Genomic DNA, 25,800 nt, shown 5'->3' with positions numbered 1-25,800 from the left:
GAACATCCATGGCCGGCACCACGGCTCAATAGGCTAATCCTCCACCTGCGGCGCCGGCACACCGGGTTCTAGCCCCAGTCAGGGCGCCGGATTCTGTTCCAGTTGCTCCTCTTCCAGTCCAGCTCTCTGCTGTGGCCCAGGAGTGCAGTGGAGGATGGCCCAAGTCCTTGGGCCCTGCACCCGCATGGGAGACCAGAGGAAGCACCTGGCTCCTGGCTTTGGATCAGAGCGGTGCACACGCTGCAGCGCGCCAGCCACAGTGGCCATTTGCGGGGTGAACCAATGGAAAAGGAAGACCTTTCTGTCTGTCTCTCTCTCTCTCACTGTCCACTCTGCCTGTCCAAAAAAGGAAAGAAAAATAAATAAATCTTTATACATACTCACACTATTAGCTTACAATGGATCATAGATCTCAATATAAAACCTACAGCTAAAAGATTGCTAGACCACAGGAATTAACTACTTGTGACCTTACCCACTATATAAAGAGAATAAATTGAACATCAAGATTAAGAACCTAGGATTGGCACTGTGGCTTAGCAGGTTAAGCAGCTGTCTGCAGTGTTGCATTCCACGTGGGCGCTGATTCAAATCTCGGCTGCTCCACTTCTGATCCAGTTCCCTGCTAATGTGTCTGGGAAAGCAGCGGAAGAAGGCCCAACGGTTTGGGCCCCTGCACCCACGTGGGAGACCAGGGAATGGATGATCTCTGTCTCTCCCTCTCTCTGTAGTTTTGGCTTTCAAATAAATAAATCTTAATTTTTTTTTTTTTTAAGAACCTGTAAGGAACTATAAGGGAATAAAAAGACAAGTCACAGAGTAGGAGAAAATCACATATCTGAAAAGAACTTGTGTCCAAAATATACAAAGAATTCAAGATTCAACAATAAGAAAATAAATAATCCAATTAATAAAAAATAAGCCAAAGATCTGAACAGACACTTCATTAGATGTTAGAAAGGAATATATATATATGTACAATAACTATGTGTCTATTAAAAATATAATTTTTAAAGAATATTTTAAAATATATAATGATGGGGCCGGCGCCTAGGCTCAATAGGCTAATCCTCCACCTGTGGCGCCAGCACACCGGGTTCTAGTCCCGGTTGCCCCTCTTCCAGGCCAGCTCTCTGCTGTGGCCCAGGAGTGCAGTGGAGGATGGCCCAAGTGCTTGGGCCCTGCACCCCATGGGAGACCAGGAGAAGCACCTGGCTCCTGCCTTCGAATCAGCGCAGTGCGCCGGTCGCAGTGCACCGGCCGCGGCGGCCATTGGAGGGTGAACCAACGGCAAAGGAAGACCTTTCTCTCTGTCTCTCTCTCACTGTCCACTCTGCCTGTCAAAAAAAAAAAAAAAAAATATATATATATATATATATAATGATGGCAAATAATCATATAGATGTTCAACACCACTATTCATTAGAGAAAAGCAAATTATAAACCCATAATGAGATCAGATAAGGAACAGATAAGCTGTAGTATATCCATACAAAGGACTATTACTCAGCAATGAAAAGAAATAAATTGTTGAAATATGCAACAAGGATGAATTTCAAATTTATTATGCTAAGTGGAAGGGGCCAGACTCAAAAAGGTATATACTATATGATTCTGTTTATATGACATTTTGGAAAAGGCAAAGTCACCGGGACAGATCAGAGCAGTGGTTACCAGGGACACGGGAGGGGAAAAGGGCTGATGACAAAGGCCATGGGAAAATTTTTTCCTATGACCAAACTGCTCTATATTTTGATTGTGATGGCAGTTATACAGTAGTATGTCAAAACTCACAGAACTCTACACAAAAAGCATGAATTTTACTCTATCAAATTAAAACTTTTTTTAAAAGCTCTAAGTGGAAACCATAAAATCCAAAACAAATCAAACCAAATCAAAAACTACTATGAAAATGACCACAAAGTTTCTACACGCTAGAAAAGAAAACCTTTTAAGCAGAACCATTACAAATAAGGTCTACGATGTCACCATCATATGAACACACCTCTTTGCCACCCCCTACCCTCTGACATGTCTAGCAAAGGGCATTTTAAAGGAAACCATCTCATGCCCTGATCTTACCTGAACCACAGACAGTCTTAGGATTCCAAGGAGGCACTAACAGTCCACAACCCAGCTAGTAAAATTGCAGGGGGACCTGCAGTGCCCCCCGGTTCTTCCTTGGGCAGTGGGGTTGACACAAGTCCTGCAGCAGTGCACACTTACCTCTGCTGTAACTGCCTTCACATCAGCAGGCTGCTCTCAGTCCTGCAGCAAGCACTTCCTCACAGAGGAAACTGACTTGTGCAGAGGCCGGGAAAGTAGGCCAAGGCGACCGAGCACTCTAGTTACAGGGTGGCAGCCAATCACGGGCCCCTCCCTAGGAGTGAATCGCTCTGAGGTCAGGACTCAAAGGCAGAGTCTGTGCCGTCAGCCTGAACCCAAAGGGACTGACTTGCTGGACTTGTTTTTCCACAGCACTAACTTTAGGGTTTATGATTGCAGACCCTATGTCAGTCTCCGGCAGTCTCTCCCCTCCCCAGTTATCACTTACTCTGGCCTAACCTTCTCTTTACTTCACAAGCTGATTGGTATAGCCATCCAACCCAACCCAGGGCATAAAGTCCACATATCAAAAATGAAAGACCATAATGCATACCCCCACTTCCCCAGACTGCCATGAAGTCTGAAGTCCCCAGCCCAAAGAGTACTGCAGCCACATCATCTTCCCCTTCCAACCAAGAGGACAAATTTTAATAACCCCTTTGGGGGCGTCTTCCCGGGTGTGCAGGCTGTACCTTTTACTTTACTGTCCACTGCCACCGGCTTCTTTGTTTCCGCTGTTAACAACAGCTCATACGGGTGCTCATCCTCTTCCCTGGCTCCACTCCCCTGAATCCTAGGTCTCGCGGCCAAGACCTAAGAAAGAGAAACAGCCAGTACTTCTTGTGCACATGGCTAAATACCAATTCAGGGGTGTTGAACAAATGTGAAGCTACTGGCTCCTTTTTCACTAAGAGGAAGGGAGGAGGGGAAAAGAAGGTGAGTAACTCAAGTGTCACATGGATTCACAACTGCTCTCCTGTACCTCACATCTCAACAACCTTTTATTGAAATGCTCCCCTTTCCTTATGTTGTTTTATCCCTTAAAAAATGATAAATTAAGGGCCAGTGTTGTGGCATGGTGGGTAAAGCTGCCAACTGGGATGCTGGCATCCCATATGGACTCCAGTTCTAGTCCCAGCTCCCCCACTTCCAACCAGCTTCCTGCTGGTGGCCTAGGAAAATCAACAAAAGATGGTCCAAGTGCTTGGGCCCCTGACAGCCACATGGCAGACTCAGAATAAGTTCTTGGCTCTTGGCTTCGGCCTGGCTCAACCCCGGCCCAGCCCCAGTCATTGCAGCCATCTGGGGAACAGAGCAGTGGATGGAAGATCTCTCTCGCTCACTTGTGCTCACTCTCTCTCTCTCTCTCTGACTTTCAAATAAATAGATAAATCTTTTTTAAAAAAGATAAATAAATTCCAAAATCCTTCCTCCCCTTGCCTCTCCCACCTCCACAATGTTCTGCATGATCTCTTTCCTGGTGATATTTCCCAAGTGGTTTTTGGCCATGGTGCATCATAAAAGCCATTCCTCTCCATGTTTCTTTCTTAATACTATACAAAGGCTGGAATTCTTCCCACCTGCTTAAGAGGGAACCAAAAATGAGTTCTGACCAACTCGCAACACTTGACATTTATTAGAAACAAATAGTCCTGCCTCATGGACTGTCTTTCTTCTCAGGTACCGGAAGGAAGGGTTTTCCTATATCTGGCTTCTGAACACATTGACGAGTATGATAACACAATTTTAATCACTTCTACCAGTCTCTGCTTGGAACAGTCAAGTGGACAGGAACTATGAATGAATTTCAGTGGAGGAAGTCTACTGAGAAATCCCTAACCCAGGCAGTCAAGTGTGTCTGATGCAGTAACTGAATTAGAGCTGGCTCCTGCACCTGCCAACTGTGAGGCTTTGGTCAGCTGAGGGCCGGGTGGTCACGACGAGTCATGGCACCACAGTAGCCAAGCATTCCCTCAGACCAAGCCAGAAATGCCATGACTAGTGTGCTCCAACCACAGTGGGAGAGAGAACAAGAGATCTTGGCTTTGAAGGATGATTCTGGCTCATCCGTCTGAAAAACCTGGTATGTTTTACAGGCAAATTAAGAATAATCACTACAAGGGTAAGCACATACACAGAATCTCTGCTTGAGCAGTTTGGTCAGGACAACTGATGTATTATAAACAAGCATGTGGGGGGAATTCCTAACTCCCCCTGACAAATAATGATACCCTTCAAATGTGATTCCTCGGCACTCACAGAAACCTCCTCCTACACTGACACGGCCCACAGATCACTGGGAAAGCGTCCTGTTTGTGATCCATCAGAATTTTGCTTCTTTGAGGCACAGCTGACTGTGCTATGGCTTAATGAGAGAAGGACTCCAGCAGTCTTAGACTACTCGAGAAACAGCAGCTCCTGTCTGTTAACAAGGCTGCCACTCTAAAGGCAAAATGATAATCTCTTTCCAAAATTCTGCTAAGCCTTGCAGGAGCCTTCACTTACTGCAAGCCACCTGGAAACTGAAAGCTATTTCACTACCACGAGCCCTTGGCCTGTATTCCTTATTCCTGGCCTCTTCCTGGGAACACAATTAAAGGAACAAAGAGGGGCCATTAAGCAGTTCCTACGGTGTCAACTTAAGGCCATGTGTTCACAGACAGGAATTTGTGTTCTGCAGGTTTACACATCCACATAGCTATCATTTATGCAAGTCCTGGAAATCTGCACTAGAGTTTGGTCCGAGTTCTGCACACAGCAGGAGCTCCCATACAGCCCCAGGCATGCTTCCCTGAGAGGGAAGGGACAGCCTGGATGCATGGCCTGAAATGTCTTTTCTTCTCAAGCAGGACAAGACTGACAACTTAAATCTGGAAAAACCACTCTGTGCCTGACTCTTGTGCGGGACAACTGGAATCAGAGAGCCAGCAAAAGCCTGAGCTAGAACTTTAACCCTCACAGGCAGAGCTAGAGAGCACCTGGCTCCAGGCCTTTCACTTTTGGTGACAAGCACGGCTCCCAGAGAGGTCTAGGGACTTGCTCTAGATCACACAGGGAACTTTGCACATCCATGGCCATAAAATTCAGTTCCTCTGTTTCTGGGGCAGCCTGGCCTCATTTTTTTCTGGCTTTCACTTTTTCTCCATACGTTTTAGAGCTCTTTGTTTCCTTTAGATGTCTAATGAGTTGCCTCATACCCCAACAATGAGTAGTAGGCAGACTTTCCTCTTGGTGCTGGCCCCTACCTACTATGGGATTAAGATCTCACAATTGAGCAGTAAATCTTTTTTTTTTTTTTTTTTTTTTTTTTGAGCCTTCTTAGCCCCCATTCAAGAAGCCCTGTGCCAAAGTGGGGATGGTAATAATTGATTTTCAACAGAAAGGCTTCTGCTGTTTACTAAATCACTTCTTAATGTTCTTTGTCCTTTCTTCCAGGGTTGGCAATAAATAAAAGCTGAAAAAATACATTTTCTGCTATGTGAGAAGCAACACTTCTGCTGTAGAGAAAAACTACAGACAGTCACTAACTGTATCTATAGCCAGTGTCTAACTGCGCTCAGTGGAATGTCCAGCTGGGGGGTGTGGGCAGCTGCACCCTCCATGAACATTTAGCACATCTGAGGAGAGAGAAGACCAGAGCCCATTCTGAGGCAGCTGGCAGCTCATTCCGTGGAGGCAAAAATATCTCAAAAGCACATGCATGTGTGTGCATATGTATCTAAAATGTTTAAAGCCAGTTTCTTGCCCCTCTTCCAGTCCAGCTCTCTGCTATGGCCCGGGAAGGCAGTGGAGGATGGCCCAAGTGCTTGGGCCCTGCACCCGCATGGGAGACCAGAGGAAGCACCTGGCTCCTGCCTTCGGATCAGTGAGGTGCACCGGCCGCAGCGCGCCAGCCGCAGCGCGCCGGCTGCGGCGGCCATTGGAGGGTGAACCAACGGCAAAGGAAGACCTTTCTCTCTGTCTCTCTCTCTCTCTCTCTCACTGTCCACTCTGCCTGTCAAAAATTAAAAAAAAAGAAAAAAAAGAATAAAGCCAGTTTCATCATCAATCATTACTCTAAAAAGCTCTCCCAGAGCAGGTATATCCCAGCTTCCCTTAAAGGCTTCTACAGGTCATGTGATGATGAGATGTCTCAGGAACAGGGGCTCGAATATTAGAAGAGACTGCTTGTCAAACACAAAAACCTAAAGTTTGATGAAGCCAGTGTCTCCTGAGATATGAGGTTTTACGACATTAAAGCTTTGAGAGTATGGGAAACAAAGATGGTGAAGACTGCAGGGTTCAAAAAAGGTAAGTCTATTTTTTAAAAAAATACCTCCTCATTCAAACTACAGCATATGAATAAACTCTGCTTGGATTGTTAAAAAGACAGCGACCTAGAGCTGTATCTACATCCAGGTGCTTATAATCACCAGTAAATAAGCAAATTCATGTTTCTTGTGGTCTTCCAAGTACTGACTATGCTGGTCCACTTGATCCTGAATTCCAGACTATTCAGATGTCAGTTCTAGAAGATACATCTCAGAAAGACTCTTCCATCCAAGAAAGTAAATGGAGATCTTTGTCTCCCCAAATTCTTTTGAGACTGCCTTATTACCAAATTGCCTGCTTTAGAAAGCCTTAGGAAAACAGAAAGTTCTAGTTATCCAGTATTTCTCAGAGCCTCATCCTTATCCCTGGGCACTATGAACGAATCGAAGTTCTGTTAAACAGGTGGCACAAGGCATTTACAGGGTCCCAGCTGAACATGCTCCACATTACTAGGCTTGTCCTTGTAAAACAAACAAAAAAAGTAATGAAGCAAAGCTCTATTCACATAAAATGTGCATGCACTTGCCATCTACAAGCAACCCAATTCTAGACTGTTAGTTGAGACGTGATAAGAAGTATTTTGTAATTAAGGAGTGGAAAAGAATATGGAATTTATACCTAGCATAGAAATATTTCCCTATCTCCAACACAGACTTTTATATCTTTAAAGGGGATTCCTTATAATTACATATTTTGTTAAACTAAAGCCATTCTTTTTGTTTCCATGTGTTTACTGAGAATAAAAGAACTTGTCAGATTAGGTGGCCCATGGTAAGACAGTAAAAAATTATTAACTCTAACTTCCAGGGATATATGATATGAGATTTAGCTGATTTATATTTACTGAGTTTTATTTTATTTTTTTTAAAGACCTATTTATTTGAAAGTCAGAGTTTCAGAGAGAGACAGACAGACAGACACTCCCCAGATGGCCACAATGGCCAGGGCTGAGCCAAGCCAAAGCCAGAAGCCAGGAGCTTCATTCAGGTCTCCCACACATGTAGCAGGGGCCCAAGTGGCTGGGCCATCTTTTGCTGCTTTTCCCAGGCTATCAGCAGGAAGCTGGATGGGAAGTGGAGCAGCCAGAACACGAATGGGTGCCCATATGGGACGCCAGTACTGCAAGTGGCAGCTCTACCTGCTATACCACAGTGCCGGCCCCTACATAATAATTTTTAAATTAAAGAATGAAATGAGCTACAAAGTAATGATTACAACTATGTAATATTTTGAACAGGTAGTCAATAAACATTCTCAATATGGGAAGAAGTAAAAGAGCATTCTGAAGATAAAAGATCAAGGAAAATATAATTTTCTTCACACACCTAAGTGAGAAGCTTATTTGTCCCATGATAAAATTTGTTTTTTTAAAAAAGGCAGACTATTCCTTTCAAATTACCTCCTTTGATCTTTCTACTCACCCACCCCACACAACTCCTATTTTCTTTTCTAATGAGTCTTCATGACTCAATTCATGTTTGTGGTGGGATACAGTCTGCATGTGGAATGAACAGAAAATGCAAAAACAGAAATAAGACGTTTGGGGCAGAACCACCAAAGTCAACGAACAGGCCACAGTCGAGAGAACAGTGATACCCTACATCTTCCAACCTAAGACAACACAGGCATAAAAGCTAAAAGTGAGACTGTTCTGCTCACTGGAGCCAGGAGAAACTTTGCATGTTTTGTTTCCCACATGGTACCATTGGTCAATAATGAGCTTGTCTGCTAGAGAGGGACAGATCCAATAAAGATGTGTCAGTGTTACACACGTTTATCAGTGTGAAAGGTCGTCTTCCAGATTACTGATACACACAAGTTTACAATCCAAGAAGGTGCTAAGAAAATGAGAAAGCAAAGTCTTAAAGCACAAATCATTTTCCAATAAACTCGTATTTCAGTAATGGAAATAAACCCTCAACCCTCTACCTCAGAAGCTGTCGTGGGAAAATACTTCTTATCTCTGTGCTCCTCCTCCTCCTCCTCCTCCTCCTCGTCAGGTGGTGGCTTTGCTGGAGGCGGTGGACGCTCCCTCTGCAAAAGGAAAACAGAAGGTGTTCCACAGTCCACCTTTATCTTAACCCTTGCAAATGAAGAGAATAATGTAAAGAACTCTCCTGGGAGACGACAGTTAAGGTCTAGTCTTTGAGCAGCTGGAGAACCTTGCACACCACACACACACACTCACACACACACATACACACACACAATTAGCATGTTCTGCGGTTTTTGATGTTCATAGCAGAGATCATAAACACCCCTTTCATACTCAAGACCCCAGTGAGAAATGCCAGCACTGAGAACACCTAACTGCCTTGTTAGAAAATGTCCTTCAAGGCCGGCGCCGCGGCTCAGTAGGCTAATCCTCCGCCTTGCGGCGCAGGCACACCGGGTTCTAGTCCCGGTCGGGGCACCGATTCTGTCCCGGTTGCCCCTCTTCCAGTCCAGCTCTCTGCTGTGGCCAGGGAGTGCAGTGGAGGATGGCCCAAGTCCTTGGGCCCTGCACCCCATGGGAGACCAGGAGAAGCACCTGGCTCCTGCCATTGGGACAGCGCGGTGCGCTGGCCGCAGCGCGCCTACCGCGGCGGCCATTGGGGAGTGAACCAACGGCAAAAGGAAGACCTTTCTCTCTGTCTCTCCCTCTCACTGTCCACTCTGCCTGTCAAAAATTAAAAAAAAAAAAAAAGAAAAGAAAAAGAAAATGTCCTTCAAAATACTGATACATAAAACTTCAGAGTAGGAAAACCACTGGCTCAATTTTCAATCTACGCTAAAAAGAGGAAACACTAGATCAAAAGAATCAACTTGTGAAACAGTTCTAACAAACCAAAGTTCTTTGAGGAAGTAATGAGGAAAATAATCAAGGACAAAAACATGTCAATTCCTATTCAAATTTTAATGCTCTAATACCAGTCTATGCTCATTTATTAGCAAAAGTTCAAAATGTTGGTCACTTCCTTCAATAATAAGTATTACATATCATTAGCATATGAAAACTCTATTTCATCTGCACCCTTTTCAAAAAGGAAAACCTGTTTGTAAAATTTAAAAATATTTGGCCGGCGCCGTGGCTTAACAGGCTAATCCTCCGCCTTGCGGCGCCGGCACACCGGGTTCTAGTCCCGGTCGGGGCGCCGGATTCTATCCCGGTTGCCCCTCTTCCAGGCCAGCTCTCTGCTATGGCCCGGGAAGGCACTGGAGGATGACCCAAGTGCTTGGGCCCTGCACCCCATGGGAGACCAGGAGAAGCACTTGGCTCCTGCCTTCGGATCAGCGCGATGCGCCGGCCGCAGCGGCCATTGGAGGGTGGACCAACGTCAAAAAGGAAGACCTTTCTCTCTGTTTCTCTCTCTCACTATCCACTCTGCCTGTAAAAAAAAATAAATAAATAAAAATAAAAATAAAATAAAAATATTTGAAAAGCTGTCTGCTCTACAGTGGGGATTGGCAAGCTTTTTCTCAAAGGGCCACATAGTAAATATTTTGGGCTCTGCAGTCAACTCTGCCACTGCAATATAAAAGTAGCCACAGACAATACCTTTATGTAAATGAACAAGTGTGGCTGTGTTCCAATAAAACTTTGTGTGCAAAAACAGCTACTTGTGGGCTCTAGTTTGCCAACCCCTCCCCTGGAGTGAGAAAATCACTAAAGAGGCAACATCAGATTAGTCAGATCACGGGTGGACAATTTCAGGAACACCCAGAATGATCTTGGTAGAGGAAACCTAACGGATCAAAGCTGAAGAGAGATCTGCTGTTGCAGCTGCAGTACTTCCAGCACGTACTGTTTTCCCACAGCCCTGGCCATGCTCGATCATCAGGCGTTCCTACTGAAGGGCGCAGGGGCCTGAATTGAAGTGGGCCCACAGGGAATTCCCTGGCTTGTAGGTTAGTTTACCATGTTGCTCAAACAGGAGTATTTCAGAAAGCCAAGGTAGAGGCGAATACGGAGTTATGGGAGAACCTCAGAGAAATCTTCCAGGAAACACACTTCTCATGTTTGAGGATCCATCAGAAATAGCATTTGGCGATCACGATCCCTCTGTTAAACAAGCTTCTCTGGTCCATATTGATCTTTTTTTTTTTTTTTTCTTCTTTTTTTTGACAGGCAGAGTAGACAGTGAGAGAGAGAGACAGAGAGAGAAAGGTCTTCCTTTTTCCGTTGGTTCACCCCCCAATGGCCACTGTAGCCGGCACGCTGCGGCCGGCATACCGCGCTGATCTGAAGCCAGGAGCCAGGTGCTTCTCCTGGTCTCCCATGCAGGTGCAGGGCCCAAGCACTTGGGCCATCCTCCACTGCACTCCTGGGCCACAGCAGAGAGCTGGACTGGAAGAGGAGCAACCGGGACAGAATCCGGCGACCCGACTGGAACTAGAATCCGGTGTGTTGGCGCTGCAGGCGGAGGATTAGCCTATTGAGCTGTGGCGCCAGCCCCATATTGATCTTGATAAATGGGTCATTCCCACTGTCCCTGGAGCCAGATGGATGCCCAATGGCAACAACTTCAAAGCAGGTTTCAAATGTTGAAACCAAACTAAGCTATTTAGCTCACATTTAACCACAAAATCCAATTTTCTCCACCCTTCTTTGGTGCAGAAATGCAGCAATGAGCCTTGTCTCAGTGCCACTTTGTAAGGTAGGAAACGGCAAAAAAACAGGTCCTCATGCTCCACCAGTAAGCCAGTCTTGGGACACAAGTAGCAGAGGAAAATCAAAACGAAATCCAACAACAAAAAGGACTCACCCTAGAATCCTGGAAGAAGTGATCACCAGGGACATTGGAATTAAGCAGAAGCACCTGTAAACCTCTTTTTTCTTTTATAAAAAATTTTAAGTTTATTTATTTGAAAGACAGAGTTACAGAGAGAGAAGGAGAGACAGATTTTCCATCTGCTGGTTTACTCTCCAAATGGCCGCAACAGCCAGGGCTGGACGATGTCAAAGCCAGGAGCCAGGAGCTTCCTCCTGGTCTCCCACATGGGTGCAGGGGCTCAAGCACTTGGGCCATCTTCTGCTATTTTCCCAGGCACATTAGCAGAGAGCTGGATAGGAAGTGGAGCAGCGAGGACAGGACCCAGCACCCATATGGGATACTGATGTCGCGGACAGCAGCTTAACCCACTATGCCACAATGCTGGCCCCAAGCCTCTTTCTTCTAACGTGCAAACTCTGGACCAGGTACTGGAAGCACAGTGCTGATCCGCACACACCATTGATGCGCTCATCAAGATGCAAAGCAGTCTCTCAGCCACTGTTAATTACCAAGGTCCGGGAAGACAGCACAGCCACAACACACACAAGTAAAAATGGCAAAGCATGCACCCAAAGATGCTTCAGCTTCTACTTAGGACCACAAGGGGCTAGGTTTACAGGGTGGGACAAGAATTCACAGACTTGGGTAAATCAATCACAGAACTCCATTGTTTACTTCAGTAACCCTATGCTGCTTCTTACAAAGGCTCCAGCTCCCCCTAATGGGCATCACCTGTAAGTACCATTTAAATCAAAGCCCTCCTCCACAACTGGGCTTGCTTAACTCATTTTGCTTGAAAATGAAAGAAATGGGGGAAAACCTTTGTCTATAGAAGCTCCATGCTATGGGTGTTCAGTATGTGCAGTTGCCTTCACCTCTCACCAGGAATTTTGTTACAGTCCTCAGTAACACCTGCTCTGATGGGCTACCACAATCTGGCAGGCCTCCCCAAGATCCATACTGAAATGTTGGCATGACTTCGGGCAGGGTATGGTAAGGAGCCTAACAAAGAGGAACATTCTAGAAAGCATCAGGCCGTTCCCAGGGCACACCTAAAAGAGCCAAGGCTGATCATCAGAATGGTCATATGTCAGATTCACACCAAAAGGGAAAGGCCATCTCTCCGAAAGGAAGAAACAACATACACCGGAACACACACCTCCAAGTAGGGTGAGCAGTGTTAGAGCAATGGCCTGGCAGTACTCAAACCTTCACAGTACTGTGCCTGGCAGTGTAGGAGGGAGGTCAGTGGAATGGGTGATTTTGGCCCCAGCTGACAGCATAATACAGTGGGAGAAAAAAAGGGGGTCAGGAGTATTAAGAACCATCCACAAGACTAGAAGTAGTAACAATACACAGAGAAAGAAGCAGTAATATGAGAAGGTAGACCCTGAGAAAGGAAACATTCAAAGTTGTTCTCATCCTATTATCTCAACAGGTAGAGGCACTATAATTGGATAAAGTAGGAATGTAAATACAACGTCTGATTAAGCCTAGCTAAAACCCTGTTGAATAGACTACCTGACCAGATCCAAATGAGTAATTTCTTGAGGGCAAATGGAAAGTGAACATGTACTCAGAGTAGACAGGAACTCATTTCCAGTGAGCTGCTTCACTGTACATTTCTGCTCTCCAGAGAGAAATACATAATATAGAGCTGAGACCCCAAAGACACAAGCAGCATTAACACTGACATAAAATGTTTTCATTTGTTCTAAAGGCCATTGAAGTAATCGAAAGATGCAAGCTGGTTACAATGAAACCAGAAAAACTGAAAATTCTCCCTCAGTGTGAGATACACAGCTTTACTACCCTGGGCAAGAGAAACATGGCAGAGCCCCTATGAAGAAGAGCAGAGTGAGTGGAATCCAGGCCTCTGTGAGGTGAGCAGGCAGTGGGTCACACCCCTCCTGATGCCCCACAAAGCACAGGACAGCTGGTCAGCACAAACCCCAGGAGACGTAGGACGCTGGGACATACAGGCCTCACTCCAGCAGTTCTCACTCCTGCGGCTTCAGCCTCCTTGTTTGTGGAGTCTCGGTCAGATGATCGCCCACTGGCCGTGCTGTCCAAGGAATGGCAGGAGACAGCATTGTACAGTGCCTCGTAGGGACCCTCCTCTTCAGCATTTGTGTCAAAATCGATGACCAGTTCAGTCACTGCTTTCTCCACATCACCTGAGAGGAGGTTGGAGGGTAAGACAGTCAATAAGAGAAGAATCTCAGGTTCCAACTACTGCAGCAACCCAAAGCTTCTTTAGTAACCTGCACAAGACAAACACCAACCCAGAGCAGGAAATGATTACTTTGTTCCAAGGACAGAGATAAAAAGTTTCAGCTGTTCTTCATACTCTAAGGACTAAACACATTCTTCTTTAACTCAGTATGGAAAAACCTTGACATCTATCTAAGAGATACCTCCTAAGACTTTTATAAAATCCCCCAAGTATCTCAATACTATAAGAGTATAAACTTAACCTATAAAGGGTAGCAACATATAACCGAAAACCTTCAGTAATCCCGTAATGCCTTTCTGCGCAAGTGTGAAGACTCAACGTGCTGCTGGGTAAGCACCAACCTGAGTACCTGGGATCTAAATCCGTGACTGCAAAATTACTGTTACAGACCAGTTAGCTCTGGCTCATCTGCAAATAGCCAAACCTAAAAATGTAAAATCCTTGAAAGCTAAGGGCTTAGTGAACTAGTAATCCTATTACTAGCAGATTAAGAGGTCAAGGTAAAAAGTGCATGGGGAGGGAAAGAGGGAGACAAGGAATCCGCAGTCAAGATAAGCTGAGCTCCCGTTAACCCTTGTATCTCTGTTCTCCTCTGCAAAACTCCTTTCCCTTTTTCACGTTTAGCTGTGTTGTCTCTCTAGCCTTCTGTACTGTGATTTGTAACTGGGAGGAAGGTGTCAGTCTTTGTCTTTGTCATTCATCATATGAAAGACCTGAAAGACTGCTCGACAAATCTGAAATGGTAGACGTGGCTAATAACGGATCGCCTGCGCTGTCTAAGACAGCCTCCAGAGCAGCTGGTGGCCAAACAATGTATTACCAAAGTCTGCCACACATCTACCAACCAGATGACAATCATCATATATTACTGTGGGCCAACTATGCACAAGGCATGATAGTGTTAGCAAAAGAAGATTCCATTGAAATCTTGAGAATTCACACCCCATAATAGATCTCATAGAACCAGCTGTAAAAACAGAACAAAAGCCCATCAACAAAGGCCTAAGCTATGTCCAATAAACCTTCATGTAATAGCTGGGGGGAAAATGAACATAAATTTACTGAGTACTCACAATCCCATGAAATTATTATTTAAACTAAGATTTTTCATACTGCCCAAGAATGTTCACCTTCACCAAGAAGAGAAGAATTGCCTTACTCTGACACTTCTGTGATATGGAGTCCGTATTGGAGATGAGAGGTGGCTGGGCTGTGGGGCTTTTATCCATCTCTTTTGTACTTCTTTTTCCCATCATGTGATCTACATGGAGTGATTAAAAAAACTAAATGAGCTGCACCGAATACAAATGCCATGGTTCAGGTAGCGTGTCCCCTGGTCACCCAGATAAGGAAGATGGGCTGATACCTTCAATAAGCGCTGCTATCTGCTGGCTCTTTTGAGAAGGCAGTTCCCGGACAGTGTCTAGTGCAGTCAGTCCACGGTTATCTTTTATGTTGACATCAATTCCTAGAAAGGCACACCAGGTGGACCAGGAGAGTAAGCATTTGCAAGCCAGCCTCAAAGAAGGTCAAATTCTAGGACACTTAAGGCTCCCAGCAGCACAACCAAAGGTTTTTATCCAAAGCCATTTAATCTAGCTATTCAGAACAATTCACACACTTGTAACCAACCAGTGCAGACTCACACATACAATGGATTCAAATGCAGCCAGCAAACATCCCCTCAGGGGAGGCTATGGGGAAAGAATCCCAACCCTTGCGTGCTGTGTAGACAAGAGCACTGCCGACCTCTCACCTGCAGCCAGCAGGATTTGCACCACATCGGTCTTGCCAAACAAAGCAGCCTCATGCAAAGCACTGCCCATCTCCGTCTGGAAAGCAAACGAGAGCGCAGAGCAGGATGTCATCAGAACAGTTTGGCGTGGCTTCCCATGACAAATGGGACATGGATGAGAAGGGACAGGAAAGGAAAATAAACCACAGAGCCCTCTGTCATTATCTTTCCAATTCTTCGTGTATGGATTCCAAAACCACAACTGTGGTATGTATCTCAAAGTTGTTTGTATGCCACCAGCAGGTCATATGTGAATAAATGAACAGGTGCTCTTGGAGCCACCTACTGGTGAAAATCCTCGGAAGTCTACCTTCGTAAGTGGGAGGAATAATGGGAAGCAAGCACAAGTGAAGAAAATCACCTTCACTGCAAATGTGCTTCAGTGCATGCAAAACCTAAGGAATCCTTCATCTCAATGGGCAAAGCAATGAAGGAAAAGACTAGGTGTCCTGCTGGCAACATCACACTGATGAGACTCTGGAGCTAGCTGGTAGCAGTGGGAACACACTTGTATAGGAAGATAATGAAACTTTTTGAATGTTGAAAGATAGTCCGTAAGCTCATCTTTTCAGGGTTTAATGATGACAAACTACCCCCTGAAAAGAAGTAGAAAAATAACAGACTCACTTGAGGAGTTCATCTGTCTCTAAAGTTTCACATTCAAACGAGTCAACAAATGGAAGCATCTGAAAGGTGATGGGAAACGTGCTAAATAAGAACACAGCCCAGAAGCATGGTACTTGTGCCTCCTTTCCAAACTAAGTCCCTTGAGCCAGGGAGGAGTAGCCGCCCCGCTACCTGGTAGTTGCTATCCATGCCAGCATCAAGGAGGACCTGGACCACAGCTTTGTGGCCGTTCCTGGCTGCCAAGTGCAGAGGGGTGTGCTTCTTAGTGTTGCAGCTCAGGAGGTTGGGATGTGCGTTGAGGAGCATCTTCACCACCTCCAGTCGCCCGTAGAGTGCTGCCAGGTCCAGAGGCGTCTCAAATTTGTTGTTGCGCATAGTAGGGTCCGTGAGCTCCTCTAAGAGCACCTTCACCACCTCCGTGTGGCCGTACTGCGCTGCGCAATGCAGGGCCGTCTCATTGTCGTTGTTCTAAAGAAGTAACAAGCAGATCTCATCAGAAAGGTGGCTGGCAGACTGGCACCTGACCAGGACAGCACATGTAAAACCACTGAAATTTAAATGAGAAAGATAGCAGCAATACCTGGGGACTAATGAAAGTCAGAATCCAGGAATGCTCCCCTGGAAACAAGTCTGCCTGCACCAACAGCCACATCTTCCCCCCATTCTGCAAGAGGGGAGCCACCCTCTCCAAAACATTTAGTTTCCTATGTGCGTTGAAGAAAGTGTCTCCAGACTGTAAGGAGACTGAACAAAGGAACGTGGCAGGCATTTTGTAGAAGTCCTGGCACAGACTAATGCCAATAATATCACTGCCATAGTTTCATTTTAAACTTCACTGGTTTTACAACAACTTATACTTATTCAACTCTGTGGTTCTAATTCTAGACTCATCAACCATCCATTGCCTTAAACACAAGCTTTTTAAGAAGAATTTGCAATCGGTACAGCTTCTTGCATGCAAACCAATCAGCCATCAATGAAAGTAACAGCAGAGCACCAAAAATCCCTTTGAAGTCATCAGGCAACAGCCACTTCCAGGGGAGGGAAGCACTTGGGCTCAGTCGCAGAGCAACACGGGACCTGGTGCTGCACTGTGCCTGCTCCAGGAGCCTGCACCGATCAATGCATGCAGGGTCTACTTCATTAAAACGGAAGCTAGGACAGGGAAGTGCATCTTATGTGAGAGATACAATTCAGATGCTGAAATGTTTTGCATGAGAGGTGCAAAATATTCAAATGTAATGTTGTCATCAATATGTAATATGTCGCCATCAATTTGAATTCACAACCCTGATGCCAATTCATTTAAAACTGAACAAAATTTAGTCTGGGATAAAATGGGAGAAGTTTGTGCTTTATCCTATTAGAAGCAAAATGCTAGTCATTCCAATTATGCTCTTTCTTTTATTGTTATTGACAACATATAATTAGAGAAAAAATCATTTCCATGACCTCTCATTTTTTGAGAAGCTCCAATGAAAATAACTCTCCCACAATCTGAAATTCCTAATTTTATTTAGGAGTACAAGAAGGGGTTTTTCCCATCAAGGCAATATTGTGCACCTTTCAGTGGGCAAAAGGTAAAAGTTAAATGTTTCTACCATTGCTTTAATTAACGGCACAAAAAATAACAGATTAGAAGTTACCCAAACACACATGCAATACCATTTGCTTTTGATCTGGCATTTGACTGCATCATTTTTTTCCAGCTATACCAAGTGTACCAGTCAGATCCACAGCTGCAGGGAGCAAGGCCTCCAAAGGCCAGAAGGACGGCAAAGGATATTTTTTAAATGAAATAAGGACAGAAAAAGTGGTAGCAGGAGCCACATGCAAAGATAAATGCACACAGATAAACACGAGGATACAGAGGCAGAAGCCCTGAGTTCAAACACAGCTGCGGAGAAAGCGTGGAGAGCCTCCACTGGCCCAGAGCACGGCCTGTTAGCCAGGGCCTCCTGCGGTACAACTGGGCCCAAGCGGCGATTTCCATGCCAACCTAAAAGCGTGAAGGAAAGGAAATGCTGCGCAGGAAGCAAATTCTTGGGGTTCCGGTGCCATACAAATCATTAGAACACTCATTGGAATGCCCATTTCCTGTAAAGCTTTGACTTGGGGATTCCCTGTGCAAACTCAGAGTTGTCATTTCTCTTCTTAGGAGGAAAAGACAGCCACGTCAAAAAAAAGCTGCCCTTGGCCAACAATGTGGCTCACTAGGCTAATCCTCCGCCTTGCGGCGCCGGCACACTGGGTTCTAGTCCCGGTTAGGGCGCCGGATTCTATCCCAGTTGCCCCTCTTCCAGGCCAGCTCTCTGCTATGGCCCGGGAGTGCAGTGGAGGATGGCCCAAGTGCTTGGGCCCTGCACCCGCATGGGAGACCAGGAGGAAGCACCTGGCTCCTGGCTTCGGATCGGCGCAGCCTGCCGGCTGTGGCGGCCATTTGCAGGGTGAACCAAAGGAAAAAGGAAGACCTTTCTCTCTCTCTCTCTAACTCTGTCAAAAAAAAAAAAAAAAAAAGCCTTCAAGAGTTTTCTAGAGAGTAATTCCAGGAGACACTGGCAACCCAAAGAAGTTTAAGAGGAGTCTCTGGGATTTCTAGCTCAAGATTAGAGTGACAGCAAGGGCCAAAAAGTCAGCTTATTCTTATAAGAATTCAAATCCAGAAAAACTCTGGCCCAGCTCCAGTCATTGTGGCCATTCGGGGAAGCAAACCAGCAGACAGAAGATCTTTTTCTGTTTCTCCTTCTAACTCTGCCTTTCAAATAAATAAACCACTAAAAGAAAAAAAAAAAAAAGGCTGAAGAACTCTGAAGAAGTGTAAGACTCCATGCAGTGAGAGAAATATATATTTTTATATATGTATACACATGTATGTGTGTATATATGTGTGTGTTTGTATTTAAACACAAACACACATTTGTTTAAATACATACACACACACACACACATATAAAGTCTTCTTGATCTCTCTTCTCTTTTTGCCTGAATGAGGGGAGCTGCCCTGCTAATAGGAAGGTCTTGATGACTACTGGCAAATTTCTTGTGGCATGTTAAAAATGGTCTAGCCACATCTTTGCAGAAAGTTATGTTCATGTTCACAGTGTAGGGAGCATCTGGGTATGTTTCAGTCTGGCCAGACATGATCTGGTAATTACAGTACTCTTGAGTTTATGTCTGGGCTGACCACATTGCTCTACCACTGAACACAGGCCAACATAATGAGCTTGTGTTACTGTTTCCTCTTTGAGCCCGACAACTATCAGCCCAAGAAGTCATTAAGTGTTGATTCACACACCCACAAGAAAGGGAGGGATTCTAACCACCTGAATTCCTTCTTTTCACACCTGGCAATTCACACTACAGGTGATCAGACCACCTCAAGGGTTTCCAGAATCACATCCCTATTAGTCTGGACCAAGGAAAGGGGGTGAGAGGAAATGTTCCAATTTCCCCAAAAGCTTTTGCATAAACTCTCCATACCTACTCAACTTGAGACTCACATTCATTTTTCTTTGCTATGGTTAGTTCAAAGAAAAAAGGGGATCCCTATGAATACCCCTACCCCTGAAGATTCCATTCAATGTATAAATCCATTATATAAACTACAAGCAGCAGAAAATAACAGAAACATCTCCATGGCTTTATTCTTCTTGAAACTACTTCAGGACCGTCACTGCCCAGTGCTGAGATTACAGCCCAGCAGCACATTTATCCACAGTTGACAGAAGCCCAAGTTAGGGACACCTGGGCTACAGCAATGATGCTATAGGCTCTAGAAACATCATCTTTAGAAAGAAAAGCCAAACCAGGCTTGAGTAGAATAGAGAAAACAGAGAACTGAGTCCCTCCTGTGGAAGAAGAGCCAGACTTACTCTTTACTGCTCTGGAAAGCACAACTCTGACCAAAAGATGGAAGATTTAGGAAGACAGATGTCATAATACATAAAAAATATGTAGAATCTAAAAAGAGGCCACAAGTGGTAATGAATTCTGTTTGTTATTAGGAAAAACAAGTAAAGGGTAGATAGATACATTTTCCAGTAATAGAGGGAACAGAATTTCTGCCCTAGTGGCAAGTTGATCTAGATCAGTGGTTCTCAAACCAGCTTCAATTTGGAATTAAATGACAGCTTCAAAGTAACTGGCAGTAGATCTACCCTAGACCTGCCATGATAGTACTTCAGAAGGTGAAGCCCAGGAAAGCATTATCAAAAACCTCACCAACCAGGCCCTGTGCTGTGCCACAACAGGCTAAGCTGCTGCCTGTGATGCGGGCATCCCCTATGAGCACCACTTTGAGTCCCGGCTGCTTCACTACCCATCCAGCTCCCTGTTAATGTTCCTGGGAAAACAGCAGAATATGGCCCATGTCCTTGGACCCCTGCCACCAATTTGGGAGACTCAGATGAAGTTCCTGGCTCCTTGTTTTGGCTTGGCCCGTCCCTGGTCACTGTGGCCATTTGAGGCCTGAACCAGTAGTTGGAAGATCTCCCTCTTTCCATCTTTTCTCTGTAATTGCCTTTCAAATTAAAAACAAACAAAAAACTCACCAACCTGGCAGGCACCAACAAAATCAAGCAGCCATCCTCATCAAGAATGAGACAAATGGACATCATGTACCTCACAACTTCATGGACTACAAACAACATACAATCACTTCCGTGGCATTCCTGCCAGAAATGAATAATCTGAATCTAATCAGGAGGAAATAGCAAACAAACCTAAACTGAGGGAAAATTTACAGAACAAATACCCTATGTTCTCCAAATCTCAATGTCTGAAAATCTAAGAAAGACTTAAGAATTGCTTTATTACGTAGAATCCTGGACTGGATCCTGGACCAGAAAAAAATAACTGGTCTAAACGATATTACTGGGGCAACTGGTAAAATTTAGCATGAATTCTGGCCGGCGCCGCAGCTCACTAGGCTAATCCTCCGCCTTGCGGCACCGGCACACCAGGTTCTAGTCCCGGTCTGGGCAACGATCCTGTCCCGGTTGCCCCTCTTCCAGGCCAGCCCTCTGCTGTGGCCAGGGAGTGCAGTGGAGGATGGCCCAAGTCCTTGGGCCCTGCACCCCATGGGAGACCAGGATTAGCACCTGGCTCCTGCCATCGGATCAGCACGGTGCGCCGGCCGCAGCGCGCCTACCGCGGCGGCCATTGGAGGGTGAACCAACGGCAAAAAGGAAGACCTTTCTGTCTGTCTCTCTCTCACTGTCCACTCTGCCTGTCAAAAAAAAAAAAAAAAAAAAATTTAGCATGAATTCTATCTTAGATAATGGTATGAGAACAATGTTGATTTTCTGGATCTGACAATTGCATTGCGGTCTTCTAAATAAAGGTCTTTGATTATAGGAGATTTAGGTTGAAGTCATAACTAATATTAAATTATTTAGGGTTAAAAGGCTATGATGTTCATGACTTAATCTCAAACAACTTATCATCAGCTAATACCAAAACAAAAAAGCAAATGTGGCAAAATGTTAGCAGTCTTACAAACAAGAAAAGTACAATGCAGCTCACAGTATTATTCTCACAACTTGAAATTGAAAAAATTTTAAAAACAAAAAGCTTTAAAAGCTCACCAGGTTAATCTGATGTGACCAATGTTCAGGCACAATTGGTCTAGATCAAATTCCAAATCTCTTCTAGCTCTAAGAGTGGAAACTATTTTTAATCGCATAGAAAAAATAGCTTTACTCTAAAACTAATTTGTTGCTCATCTTATGATACTCAGAGTAAGTTAAAATTGGTTTCAAAGCTGGGAAATGAACAATTTTCACATCCCCACCTTGGCCAAGAATGTTTTTCATTTGGACTATTTTTTGCTGACTTGCTGAAAAAGAAAAAGTCCCAGATGTTGAAGAGGACATCAAAGCTCATGAAAACTATTTCTGCTTCCAGAAAAGTCATCTGAGACTTAATTTTTACAGGTGCCTGGTAGGACTTAGCAGTCAAGTGTAGTTTAGCAAAACAATCCTAGACACAAGGCAGGTCAATGAAAACCCAAGTCAGGACAAAATCCCGGAAGGCTAGGCCTGAATCAGCTCAAGAAGGGTTTTCATTCTCAGCACGAGCCGAACAGCTTTATCCTTCACTGTAGTTGGCACCATTTGGTTTTCAAGATCAGGGGAGAGGGCAGCAAAGGACAAGATTTCCAAAGAGAGAAGGTTCTTATTACATGTAGCCTAATTTTATTTTATGTATGCAAAATCAAAGGATAGGAAAACATACTTTCAAAAACCAAAGACTCAGCCTTTAATCAAAACTTTATAGGCTAACTAAATGATCCACTAAGTGGGAAAATAATCACTTCAAGCCCTCCTCAAAACATAACCCAAAGAGAGGCTAATTGAGCAATGTTTCACTGAGCATTACCTACTAGTAACAAAAATAGAATCCAAAAATACTACATAACATTTCGAAAATAGGATCAAAATATTACTAATAGTAGATATTTTTACTTTATCTACATTATCTTATTTACGTTCCCAAACACTATAGCAAGGTAGATGATAGTACCCCATTTTACACAAGAGGAAACTGAGGCTTGGAGTGCTTAAACAACCCACTCAAGTCAACAAAACCATAAGTGGCAGCACAGAACTCAAACTCAGGAATGACGTGAAATCCTATGTCCTGTAAATTTTCACTCCTATTTCTCAACTTCCCCCAAAAGAGAATAACTAAGGTATAGCATCTTCCTATTTTGCTAAGAACTTACAAAAGAGGTCAGTGTTTGGCACAGTGGTTATAAGACATTGCTTGGGATGCTTGCATCCCCCATGGGAGTGTCTGGTTAGAGTCCTGACTCCTCCCTTTCAGCAGAAGATGGCGCAAGTATTTGGGTTCTGGGGTCCTGTCATTGACTTGGCCCAATCCTGGCTATTGTGGATATTTGGACAGTAAACCAGCAGATGAAGATCAATCTCTCTCTCTCTCTTTCTCTCTTTCAAATAAAATGAAAATAAAGACACAGAAAAAAAAAATGCAACGAGTAAGCCAAAACAGAGTTGATGTGTTCCATTACTGCAGCTCATTAATGCCCAACCATAGAAGAAAACTCCCCACAGTGCCTCCTAGGTCTGGTCCAGATACTGATTTGCTAAACCAGTATTTCTCAAAGAAAGGTATAAAATATTTGCCTGTGTTTGGAAAGAAGTAGAAGTTCCTTATGTTTCCCTTCCTCAAGGCAGCCATATTCAGAGTAAATAAAAGATAGTTAATGTAGATAATGCAGTGTATCTCTGCCAAACTCTATCAAACGTCATCAGAGTACAGCCTCTAATCAAAAAGTGACAGGTGAGGAGTGAGCATTTGACAAGGCGGCATAGAGCCATCCACATGCCATATCAGAGTGCCTAAGTCTGTGTCCCAGCTCTACTCCTTATTCTAGGTTCCTGCTAAAGTGTACCCCAGCAGGCAGCTGGTAATGGCACAAATGCCTGGGTCCCTGGCACCCACACAGAACGCACAGATGGAGTTCCAAGCTCCTGGCTTCAGCCTGGCTCCACCCGAGTTATTATAGACATTTGAGGAGTGACACAGTGGTTGGGAGATCTTTGTCTTTCAAATAAAACAAATAAGCAATCAGCAAAAGAGCAGTGTGAGAACAGACTAATGTCACCACTCCACTGGCAAGATCTGGCCCTTCCAAGGGGCAGAGCAGGTTGGCCTTTCATCCCCAGGCCCCAACCCCACCAGGAGGGAGACTTCAGGCAAGTGCTCTGCCTGGCCCACTGTTTTCAGAGTCCTTTGTGGGTCATGAATGACCAAGCAGAGTTGGAAGGTAATGCTAGAGAGACTGGACTGAAGCTTTGAAACATCAGGCAGAAAAGCACAAACTCCAGGAAAATGAGAGGCAAGTGGCAAGCAACAGTTTTTAAAAGAATAAAATGGAGTTATCTAGGTCTTTTCCCCCACACCCCTACCAGCAGCTATTGAAATCTGAAAGAAATTCAGATTGCAATTCAAAAGAAATACAGAATGTAGACTAAACTTTTAATTTCAATTTCAGGAAGTATACTTTAATAATTTATCTGTGCTTATCAAAAGGTAAAATAATTTGTTTGACATCTTCTAACTATTTTTTTTATTTACATGATTTTAGAAATTACAACGGCAAACTAAGCATATAATGTGGTTCCTTTTAATTCCCAATTTCTGCCATGTCAGATGTTCCAGGAAAAGCACCAACCTTTCCAGAATTAGTATGGGTTTTAAAAATAAAACCAAAATCCACTGCAGCTGCATTTTCCCATTCCCAAACAAGCCAAAAGCAGAGGGCTGAAGCAGACAACAGTCAGAATGATGAGGAGGGGCCTGAGAGGACAAGAGTGGAAGGCAGAGAGGACCAAAGTGGGGCTGCAGCTTGGAGAAATGATGCAGAGAAATCCTGGCAGCAAAGTACACACCTTGGCATTGATATAAGGGTCAAAAGGGCCGTACTTTTTGAGTTCTTTGATCTCAAGAGCATTCTACAAAAAGGAGAGGAAAAAATGTGATGATAAAATGGATGAAATATATCAAAGCAATACATAGCCCTGAGGAGGCCCAACAACAGAAGGACTTGGACCTGCCCTCTGGATGCCTCACAAGGAAGTTAATGGGCAAGACAACCTCCAGGGCATCATACTCATAACCCCCTTTTTTTTTTTTTTTTTTTTTAATCTAAGCATCCAACTAGAACCACATAAACGGTTTTTAAACAAACCAATGCAGTACTTTCAACTACCACCCAGATCCATTAGGTTCTTATAGCTAGTACCCACATCCTGTCCCGTCCACCCACCTGCCAGATATTCAAAGCACTGGGTTCGCGTCCCACCTATCAACAGATACTCCACGCAGGAGGCAGCTGTGTGTGAGCAGAACAAGCTAGCGTACTCAAGTGGCTCAATATATAAGCAGCTGTGTTCCAAGGCAAAAGTGAGCAAAGACAGGATTAGAAATGGTTGCTGAAAACTTCTTAAATGAGAAGGACTTTAATGGGTGGTCAGTTTTTTTCAATATTAAAGAATATGAATTCTAAGCAAACTTCCTTATATATTTCCTCAGAAGAGAAATTACCACTTTAGCTAAGAGGAGTAAAATTGCATTTAGATTTTACAGAGGCAATTCTGAAGAGATGACTTTCATTCCCAAATGCTATTAATAAGCATCTTCACTGATGATCTTAAGTGTCTGTTGCTCACCTACCCAGGAACTACGACTCAAAAGACAAAAGGGAAGCTGATTAACAGCAATATACACACAATCTCCAAATTGAGAGGTTTGGGAGCACTGCTTCAATCTTTTCACACCTCACAGCAAAGCTGCACTTCTTGGAATCAAAGTCATGCTCTTAACAGCTCAATGAAAATTTGCATGGATCTAGTGGACAAACTGGCCAGAATGATTTCCTACATTTCTGAGAAAAAAACAAAGACAAAAAAACCTTGATCTAATCCTACAGGTAATTTAACAATCTCCTGTCAGCAAAGTCATTAGGGAAACAGTGTCATGTTTATTGAGAAAGAGCAGTGTCTCCTGCTCCATTCAGAGTAGAGAGGAAAATAGGAAAATGGCTGGTCGCTTAAGGAAAGACCGTCTCCTCTCACTGGGCATGCACCTTGACCCAGTGACAGGGATGTGTTAAAGACAGCCTTAGCTAAAGCTTCAATAATTCCAGAATAATAAAGAAAAGCAGTTGTATTTTCTCAGTCCCTAAATCCATGGCCACTGTGATGTATTTCTGCTTGAATGCTGTCTTTTTCTTATTTTCTAAGAATTATTTCTGCTTTTTCAAAGCATGCTCACTCTTGAGTCAACATCAGAGGGTACCATGGAAATGATCTTCATTCCACTGAATCACCTCTGACCTCCATTCATGTGTTTCTGATTTTGAGTTCATTTTCAGCACCAGCATAAGTACATCCCCTTCTGTGTATTCTGATGTATGTAGAACAACAGCATGGTTCACATGGCAAACA

At 44.2% G+C, this 25,800-nt stretch overlaps 1 protein-coding gene across 6 annotated transcripts in view; it reads right to left on the bottom strand.

The window, feature by feature from the left end:
• Positions 1-25,800, bottom strand: part of ANKS1A (ankyrin repeat and sterile alpha motif domain containing 1A) — a 208,104-nt gene that overhangs the window by 87,191 nt on the left and 95,113 nt on the right. For 4 of the 6 annotated variants that reach the window (XR_009865490.1, XR_009865488.1, XR_009865491.1 and 1 more), the window contains exons 4-11: positions 24,244-24,306; positions 16,001-16,297; positions 15,164-15,239; positions 14,774-14,875; positions 14,567-14,668; positions 13,152-13,348; positions 8,347-8,451; positions 2,799-2,919 (exon numbers count right to left, since the gene is read on the bottom strand). Coding sequence is in view for 1 of the 6 variants with exons in the window: in XM_062185987.1 (XP_062041971.1) it covers positions 2,799-2,919; positions 8,347-8,451; positions 13,152-13,348; positions 14,567-14,668; positions 14,774-14,875; positions 15,164-15,239; positions 16,001-16,297; positions 24,244-24,306 (1,063 nt within the window). In the remaining 5 variants the exon portion in view is untranslated. Of the gene's footprint in view, positions 1-2,798; positions 2,920-8,346; positions 8,452-13,151; positions 13,349-14,566; positions 14,669-14,773; positions 14,876-15,163; positions 15,240-15,829; positions 15,867-16,000; positions 16,298-24,243; positions 24,307-25,800 lie in introns of those variants that run through there. The other 2 variants (XR_009865489.1, XR_009865492.1) reach the window with 2 other exon arrangements.

This window comes from Lepus europaeus, chromosome 3 (assembly GCF_033115175.1).
Source record: "Lepus europaeus isolate LE1 chromosome 3, mLepTim1.pri, whole genome shotgun sequence".
NCBI lineage: Eukaryota > Metazoa > Chordata > Mammalia > Lagomorpha > Leporidae > Lepus > Lepus europaeus.
The sequence above is the reverse complement of the archived record's forward strand: the minus strand, read 5'-3'. Positions and strand labels throughout refer to the sequence as shown.